The sequence below is a fragment of the Anabrus simplex genome, chromosome 1 (assembly GCF_040414725.1).
Source record: "Anabrus simplex isolate iqAnaSimp1 chromosome 1, ASM4041472v1, whole genome shotgun sequence".
Lineage (NCBI taxonomy): Eukaryota > Metazoa > Arthropoda > Insecta > Orthoptera > Tettigoniidae > Anabrus > Anabrus simplex.
The window spans coordinates 337,126,247-337,136,280 of NC_090265.1; the positions used below are offsets into that span (position 1 = coordinate 337,126,247).

A 10,034-nucleotide genomic window follows, 5' to 3' on the forward strand; every position below is an offset into this window, starting at 1 on the left:
GTGGCGGGAATAATAATAATAATAATAATAATAATAATAATAATAATAATAATAATAATAATAATAATAATAATAATACATTTTTGCTACTTGTTTAACGTCGTACTAACACAACGAAGGTTTTCGGTGGCGGGAATAATAATAATAATAATAATACTAATAATAATAATAATAATAATAATAATAGACTTATAACACTAATTTGTATTTGGTTCATAACACTATCTAGCCTGTGAACTCAAATTTGAAAATATTAATCTAGGTACCGAACACTTGTCTCATCCAGCGCATGCTATCTTAGATACATTGACATGGTATGTAGCAACTCTAAAAGGCCAGGCAAGTTGAATATCTGGAACAGCCTTCGATTAGTGGTTTAAAGTCAGACTAACTCAGTTAAGTTTTTGGTAACAATGAAATAGGAAAGGACAAGGACTTGCGAATGAAATTGCCGTGGCCTTAATTACGGTACACTTATCTGGCGTAGAAAATAAAAACCACAGAAAACAATCGATAGGGCTGCCGATGGTGGGGTTTGAAGCCACCACAGTGCAAGCATGCAGTTACGCGGTGCATACCTCGTAGCCAACTCGCTCAGTACTTTATTATTATTATTATTATTATTATTATTATTATTATTATTATTATTATTATTATTATTATTATTATTATTATTATTATTATTATTGATTTTACGTCCCACTTAGTAATTGTACGGTTCTCGGAGACGGCGTTGCCGGAAATTGTGACCTGCAGTTCTTTTGTATGCCGGCAATACAATGGACATGAGGCTGACCAAGATCGACTACAGATATATTATAGTCGATCTTCGGTTGACGTATCTGAGTGCAGTACCTTCAAATACTACCAGAATGAGCCGGGATCGAACCCACCAACTTACAAGGAGCAGAAATGCATTTTCCTTAAATCTAGTAATATGGACAACTACAACTCGCAATGAAGGTAGAACTGGTTTCTTGTATTGACTGGTGGTGACAATTGTTTTAAGAAATCAATTGTTTGGAGGACGTGTTTGGTACGATTACCAGCTAAAAGATCAATCAATCAATCAATCAATCAATCAATCAATCAATCAATCAATCAATCAATCAATCAATCAATCAATCAATCAATCAATCAATCAATCAATCAATCAATCAATCAATCAATCAATCAATCAATCAATCAATCAATCAATCAATCAATCAATCCTTATCTGCTTTTAGGGCAGTCATCCAGGTAGCAGATTCCCCTCAAGTTGTGTACCTAGTCTTTTTTTGAACAATTTCAAAGAAGTTACACATTTATCGAACACATCCCTTGGTAAATTATTATAAGTCCTCTTCGTATAAATGAATATTAATTGCCCCAAATTGTCCTCTTGAATCCCAACTTTATGTTCATATTTTGCTTGTTCCTACTTTTAAAAGTTCCAATCAAGCTTATGCGTCTACTGATGTCATTCCACGCCATTTCTGCACTGATAGCTCGGAACATACCGCTTAGTAGAGCAGCTCGTCTTCGTACTTCCAAGTCTACCTCGCCCAGCGTTTGCAACATTTTTGTAACACTGCTCTTTTGTTAGAAATCACCCAGAAGGAATTGTGCTGCTTTTTGTTTCCAGTTTTCGAATGGCGTGGATCGCATAGACTGGAACGTTACTATAATTGTGGTCTTACATATGCGCCCTCTCTTTTACCCTCATAACTATATGAAGAGATTTGCAACCTTTATTTACATTCCAGTTTATGTGATTTCTCCAACGAAGATCTTTCCTTATATCAACACCTAGGAATGTACAGCGATCCCTATGAGGTAGTTTCACCCCAACAACGACCGAGACGACTTTCCTTCATGGTGAAACTCAGAACCTGACTTTACACCCCGTTTACCATCTGTGATTTCTTTGGTTACACCTGGATGTCAATTTATGCTGACGTTCCCATACCTTCCTCAGAGGTCGGGAGGGTGAAGTATTCACACTCTGACTATTCTAATGAATTACAATGTTCAATGTAGTGTACTTAGTTACGCTCAAATTTCTGAGTTCAAATGATGACACGGTCGGTTGACATTTTAGAGTAATCAAATGCCAGGGATCAGTGCGAAGAAATTGCATACCATCTTGAAGCGGTTGTAGACTTACGTGGGGGCACGGAAGACACCTGGTCCTTTAAATCCAGACCAAAACAACAAAACTGAACCTGAGCGTTTCACCGATCCCACACAGATATTATTTATTTATTTATTTATTTATTTATTTATTTATTTATTTATTTATTACGTAGAAATCTGAAAGAATTCCGATTTGTTGTCCATAGGTATCCACAATTTTAATTCATCCTCATCTAGAGACAACGACCGTGCTTCTTCAGTGAAGCACCGGAAGTTTTGCTAATACTTTAAGGTGTTCTTTGGTTGTTGGTCTACAATACCTATGAGCGTGAAGACTGTCTTACATAATTTCTTTTCGTGGATTTGAAAGTGTAAGAATATATCGTTCTTTTATAATACGGAACAAGCACATATTGCGTTGGACTTAACATGTAGTACCCTAATAGTTTTCTTTAATTTATATAGAAGGAACTTGATAAGAACCACGTTAAGGTTAGTCGCTGATAGCTCTGAAACTTGAATTGGGGCCCCCGAAAGTTTAGGGCCCCCGAAAGTTTAATTTCTCTGCCATCTGATCAATGTCCGTAGGCAAACTACTTCGATATCACGTAAATGTGAATATTAGCAAGGGGCAGTTAGAGGATCAAATCCTTCGCAAATTTTCGAAACCCTCATATACGTTAAACCAAGAGGAAATATGATATCATTCAAATAACGCTGATGTTGAAAAACAGTTCATCTTCCATAACTCCAACATTACAAAATGTATTTACTTTGATTCTATTCTGACAGTACTTCAGCAGCCGATTTCAAACTCGACTAACCAGATCATACAATTGTAAAACCCTTGGGGGAAAATACAAAACGAACACGTACGTTATGCCAAGGGCAGAATGTTATTTTAAATACAAGTATCTGAATAGGTGTTCTAAATATTTTATTTGTTTGTGTTCAGGGGATTTTAATAATATTTTGTATTATTTTGAATAAAAATTTACATTTTATTTAAAATAATTAACTAGATCTCATATTTGCACTCCAGGAAATAATAATAATAATAATAATAATAATAATAATAATAATAATAATAATAATAATAATAATAATAATACCGAGCAAGTTGGCCATGCGGTTTGGATCACGGAACGGTTAGTTTCTATTTGGGAGATGGCGGGTTAGATCCCCACTGTCAGCAGCCCTGAAAATACTTTACCGCGGCTTCGATTTTCACGTCAGGCAAATGCTGGGACTGTACCATAATTAACGCCACGGTCCCTTCTTTCCCTTTCCTATTTTATCATCGCCAAATGACATGAATGTATCGGTGCGGAGAAAAAATAAATAGCAAGTAATAATAATGCCGCCTCTGTGGTGTAGTGGTTAGCATGATTAGCTGCGACCCCCTGAGGCCCGGGTTCGATTCCCGGCTCTGCCACGAAATTTGAAAAGTGGTACGAGAGCTGGAGCGGGTCCACTCAGCCTAGGGAGGTCAACTGAGTAGAGGTGGGTTCGATTCCCACCTCAGCCATCCTGGAAGTAGTTTTTCGTGCTTTGCCACTTCTCCTCCAGGCAAATGCTGGGATGGTACCTAACATAAGGCCACGTCCACTTCCTTCCCCCTTGCTTATCTATCCCTTCCGATCTCTCCCCCCCCCAGAACGCCCCTGTTCAGCATAGCAGGTGAGGCCGCCTGGGCGAGGTACTGGTCATCTCTCCCAGTTGTATCCCCCGACCCAATGTATCACGCTCCAGGACACTACCCTTGAAGCGGTAGAGGTGGAATCCCTTGCTGAGTCCGAAGGAAAAATCAACCCTGGACGGTGAACTGATTAAGAAAGAAAATAATAATAATAATAATAATAATAATAATAATAATAATAATAATAATAATAATAATAATAATAATAATCCTGTATTTCCCCATTTTTTCGTGTGAATTTCACCCAGTTTTACAGCTGTATGCACTTTCTGACGCTAATGCTATGTGAAGGAAGGTATCACAATTGCGTGTTTCTGTGGTGGTTGGTGGTGTGATGTGTGTATGTACTATAGATTATGAGATGTTTATTAAGACAAATATCCAGTCCCTGAGCCAGAGGAGATAACCATATGCAGTAAAAATTCCTGGCCCTTGTGGAAATGAAATGCGGGGCCCGTTTAATCGGTGGCCACTACCATGACCACTCAGTCAAGGAGTTGGACAATAATAATAATAATAATAATAATAATAATAATAATAATAATAATAATAATAATAATAATAATAATAATAATAGCCTAATCTATGTGAGGATTCATTCCGGTCATTATTTTAAATGTTCTTCATAATGTTTTCGCCATTTTCGTTGCAACTGGATGTTGGAATAACATCTTATTTCCAATCTAAGGTCACCTGAACATTCATAGCCCTAAAATCACAAGATTTGAAGCTAGTCAAATACGCCACACTCTTGTCGGTACTGGCACGTAAAATAACTCCTGTGGAATAAAATTCCGGCACCTCAGTATCCCTGCAAATCGCAAAAATAGTTACTGGGGCGGAAAACCAATAACATTATCATTAAAATAAAAAATAAAAAGTCAAGGTCACTCTAGTGACCTCAGAATTACCCAAGATAAACCGAAGCTAGTATAGTATAAGGTTTTAAATGTGGGTAATATCAATAATTGTTGTCTGAAATAAGAAATAAAATATTTTTACATTATCTTTCATAATGAGAAGAAGTGTGTCTATTAACGTGTGAATGGCCCTACGGCAAAATTTTCCATCGTTATGCGTTCTCGCGATGTGGATGCGCGGTTTAGGTTATGTAGCTGTCAGATTGCGTTCGGGAGATAGTGGGTTCGAAGTCCGCTGTCGGCAGTCCTTAAGATGGTTTTCCGTTTCTTCCCATCTCCTCACCAGGCAAATGTTAGCGCTGTACCTTAATTAAGGTCACGGTCGCCTCCTTCCCGTTTTTAGCCCTTTTCTATCCCATATTCGCCATATGACCTGTCTGTATCAATGCGGCATCAAGCAAATTGTTGCGTTCTCGCGATAAGGAACTTCTGCTGTACTACAATATAAACTGGCGCTGTCTATCACGCCAGTACCACTGTTAGCATAAAGTATTAACGACTATAAAGATTACTATAACTAAATGAATTTGTTTAACCATTGACCGCCACGAGCAGACCACCATTAGGAATTTCCAACAGGGATAGCGATGCCACTTCGAGATATCGATAGTCTTCAGCGTTTACAAATAAAACTGCCACGAAAGCAATGTTCTTTTCTAGATTCATAACGTCTAACATTCTCGTGGATTCACAATAATTAACATCTGGAATAGGATAATAATAATAATAATAATAATAATAATAATAATAATAATAATAATAATATAATAATAATGGTAATAATATCCTTTTGCTAGTGGCTTAACGTTGCATTAACACATCGAATGTTTTCGGCGACGGAAGACTGGGAATGGGCTACGCTTGGAAAGGTAGCGGCCGTGGCCCTAATTAAGGTAATATGTCTGGGAAACCACAGTAAATCAACTTCAGGGCAGCCGACAGTGGGGTTCGAACCCACTATCTCCCGAATACTGGATACTGGCCACACTTAAGCGACTGCGGTTACCGAGCTCTGTAAATAAATAATTAGGGGAGTGATTAGCGGAGTGAGTTGGGTTCGAATCCTGGAGGATCATAAGGTGGAATTTTCACGAAAAATCACGTGGTACTTGGAAGAGCATCCGGCTATAACATGACTCCAAGACTACCAGGCATTATTGGGGTAAACTGAAGAACGTTTTAAATAAATAAATAAATAAATAAATAAATAAATAAATAAATAAATAAATAAATAAATAAATAAGTAAATAAATAGTTACAAAGCGTCGCCTTGTACACAACAATAATGCATTTTCTTTCTTCTTTCCTGCAGTAAAAGATTATTAACAAATGTTTGAGAGCGAGTCGTGGCACATTACGGTTTCAACGCACGACTGAGTTTTCCAATGCATCCAGATTGTAAACGTGATGCTTATGTCTTTCCAGTGTTGCAACGAAACGATACTATAACGAGCCATGGCAAATTCTCATGCAATACATTGTACCAAAGAGCTGTTCATTTAGTAGGTGCTTCATGTACTACAGTCTAGTCCTAAGGCGAGTTGTGTTATCCAACAATAAACTGAAGTGCTTATAGATTCGTCGCTCCTACGCCAAAACCGCGAATGTGACAGTGGTCTTCCTATCCATTATTTCCCTTCAGACTGATCACGCCTCCCAGCCACATAGTGATATACAGGTCCATCAGAACAATTTCCGTTGAGTTCATTTTCCTGTGCTAAACTGCAAAGGAAATTGAACCTTACTGTACCGTACTGGATGAATGTACTGTGTAGAGATGAGAAGAATGCAAGAATGAGGAATGTGGCCTGCAAGCACGAACTTCCTGTTCTGTCCAGACAGATCGGCTCTTATCTGCTACACGAAAACATTGACTCACACTTTGCAGTTTGTTGGATTACAACTGTCAAAAGCGAAGAGCTGCCAGTAGATCATGTAATGTCGCCTGGGTAGTAGCGGAGTTGCTGTGGTAACCATTGCGTCACTGGCTCTGCTGGTCAAAACCCCTTCGCCCCGTGCCTCACCGGACATGTGCATTCTTCTGATCTCCCAACAATATGTTTGGATGATATATTTACCCGCTCCTACTATTTGCGTCTCACGGGAACTCGCGGCAGCTTGTAGGTACGGCACGAGAAACCTATACTGTACTAAGCTACAAACATTAGTCGTGATAAACAGTGCGAGCTCTATGAAATTGATGCGTGTTCATTATTACATTGTCCATTATGCAGTACTTACAGTAAAGGCGCAATTGCACTTCACAGCAGCACCTCAGTTCACAAGAATTACCGCGAACCAACCGATGTTTCTCGTCAGGCCTTGAGACATGAGATTGGCGCATGCGCAGTAGCCATGCTTACTCTCCGCACCCCTTACCCCGCATGCGCACGACTTCTCTCGTCAGACGACCATAGTAGAGTATGATGTACGTAAGGTTCATTTTCCTTTACACAAGCGCATAGAAAAATGAACTCAACGAAAATTGATCTGATGGACTGTATATCAATATGTTGCTGAGAGGCGTGACGAGTCTTAATGGAAATCACTCGATCAATCAGTACTGATCTGCATTTAGGGCAGTCGCTCAGGTGGCAGATTCCCTATCTGTTGTTTTCCTAGTCTTTTCTAAAATGATTGCAAAGACATTGGAAATTTATTGAACATCTCCCTTGGTAAGTTATTCCAATCCCTAACTCCCCTTCCTATAAATAAATATTTGCCCCAGTTTGTCCTCTTGAATTCCAACTTTATCTTCATATTGTGATCTTTCCCACTTTTAAAGACACCACTCACATGTATTCATCTACTAACGTCAAACAACGCCATCTCTCCTCTGACAGCTCGGAATATACCACTTAGTCGAGCAGCTCGTCTCCTTTCTCCCAAGTCTTCCCAGCCCAAACTTTGCAACATTATTTAACGCTACTCTTTTGTCGGAAATCACCCAGAACATATCGAGCTGCTTTTCTTTGGATTTTTTTCCAGTTCTTGAATCAAGTAATCCTGGTGAGAATCCCATGCACTGGAACCATACTCTAGTTGAGGTCTTACCAGAGACTTATATGCCCTCTCCTTTACATCCTTACTACAACCCATAAATACCCTCACAACCATGTGCAGAAATCTGTACCCGTTATTTACAATCACATTTATGTGATTACCCCAATGAAGATCTTTGTTTATATTAACACCTAGATACTCACAATGATCCCCAAAAGGGACTTTCACCCCATCAACGCAGTAATTAAAACTCAGAGGACTTTTCCTATTTGTGAAAGTCACAACCTGACTTTCAACCCCGTTTATCATCATACCATTGCCTGCTGTCCATCTCACAACATTATCGAGGTCATTTTGCAGTTGCTCACAATATTGTAAGTTATTTATTACTCTATACAGAATAGCATCATCCGCAAAAAGCCGTACCTTTGATTCCACTTCTTTACTCATATCATTTATATATATAAGAAAATATAAAGGTCCAATATTCCTGCCTTGAGGAAGTCCCCTCTTAATTATTACAGGGTCAGATAAAGCTTCGCCTAGTCTAATTCTCTGATATCTGCTTTCTAGAAATATAGCAACCCATTCAGTCACTCTTTTGTCTAGTCGAATTGCAGTCATTTTTGCCAGTTTTCTCCCATCATCCACCCTATCAAATGCTTTAGAGAGGTCAATCGCGATACAGTCCATTTGACCTCCTGAATCCAAGATATCTGCTATATCTTGCTGGAATCCTACAAGTTGAGCTTCAGTGGAATTACTGAATAATGGATAGGAAAGAGAATTGTCACATTCGTGGTTTTGGTATAGGAGTGACGATATGTACTCCAGCATAGTTGTGAATTTTGAAATCAGATAACTTATGGCGATGATAATTTTCATCTCTGATAGATTTAATAATTGAAATGCAGTATATTCCTGTCAACATATTCAAGACTCTCTCCAACGTACTACTGCTATATAAACTTTATTACATTCAGATAGGTATTTCAAACATGACTACTGTATGATACTCTACTACCGTCACCATTAATGCCAAATTCATGCATGAAATTAATGAATAAGTCCAGAAAAAATACCTGAATTTGGATGCATATGAATAACCACGTCACCTGCACAGAGCTGAAATGTTACGTACCCAGGAACTTGATGTCAGGTAAAGGGAGCTAATTTACGAGGAAACGTTTGAAGAGTTTATATCATTGTGACAGATGTGAGTGAGTGCGAAAATGTTTCTGATCATATGATTAAATGTTTCATTTCAGGAATGACCAACACAGGCAGGTACATTTTTAAATGAAACCCAACTTGGTTTGATATTTCGCGGATAGTGTAAGTTAATAGTTCAATATAATTGCAGTATTTATATGCGAGTATTTGTAAAATTAATACAAGGTAGGATAATTGTTGTGGAGAAATGCAACATACGTACAATTCCTGGGTACGACACCGATCTAATAATAATAATAATAATAATAATAATAATAATAATAATAATAATAATAATAATAATAATAATAATAATAATAATTTTCCCGTCAAACACAGCTGCGGTGTCTTCTACTCATTCATTTCATGCGATGCCCCAGGAGCCAAGTTGACTGGTAGTTTGAAGATGCACTCACCCACGGCGCACTGCAGTCGGCGCTGCTCAGCGGCTGGAACGCGGGAACACAACGAAACGTCATGGCTTACGACTGGTTGCGAGCCGTTTAGCGACAGTTGAGGAAGCGATGAAAGCGTGACTAGTGTTCACAACTTACCTAGAACAAAACCAAACACTAAGTTAGTGAACGATTTTCTATAAAGAAACAAATCAGAAACTCACTTAATGTCAGGCTATAGGCATTCAAATAATCTGGTTAACGAATTTAACAATTAGTGGGTGATTAAATTATAAATAACTTTCTGTAATAGAACTTCAGTAAAAGGACTACGGAGTCATTCTCAAAATAAACGTTTAAATTGTTAATACTTTGAATTAAGAACTGGTGACTACTTCAAGCCCCTCAGTGCCTTACTTTAAGCATATCACAGTTATTTGTAGTATTACAGCACATGCTTGTTTTCTCCTATGATATTATTATGTACTCCACTTTCAATAACCATTTACAACCTTTTTCAACCAGAATTATTCCTCTAAAATATCCTCATAAGAAGCTGAGTAAGAAATCAAAACATCTATTAAACGGCATTTAAAAAAGCTAATATAATATTAGGCACATTAACCATCTTGTCTCATTAGCTTTCTGAATTAGTAAGCCTCTTTAATCATATATTGGATCTTTTGATAT

The 10,034-nt window shown here is 37.9% G+C and overlaps 1 protein-coding gene across 1 annotated transcript in view; it reads right to left on the minus strand.

The window, feature by feature from the left end:
• TfAP-2 (transcription factor AP-2) overlaps positions 1-9,457 on the minus strand; it is a 630,614-nt gene extending 621,157 nt beyond the window's left edge. The window contains exon 1 of the mRNA XM_067142506.2: positions 9,366-9,457. Within this exon, the coding sequence (XP_066998607.1) occupies positions 9,366-9,428 (63 nt within the window). The 5' untranslated portion in view covers positions 9,429-9,457. The remainder of the gene's footprint in view (positions 1-9,365) is intronic.
• Positions 9,458-10,034: the final 577 nt, after the last annotated feature.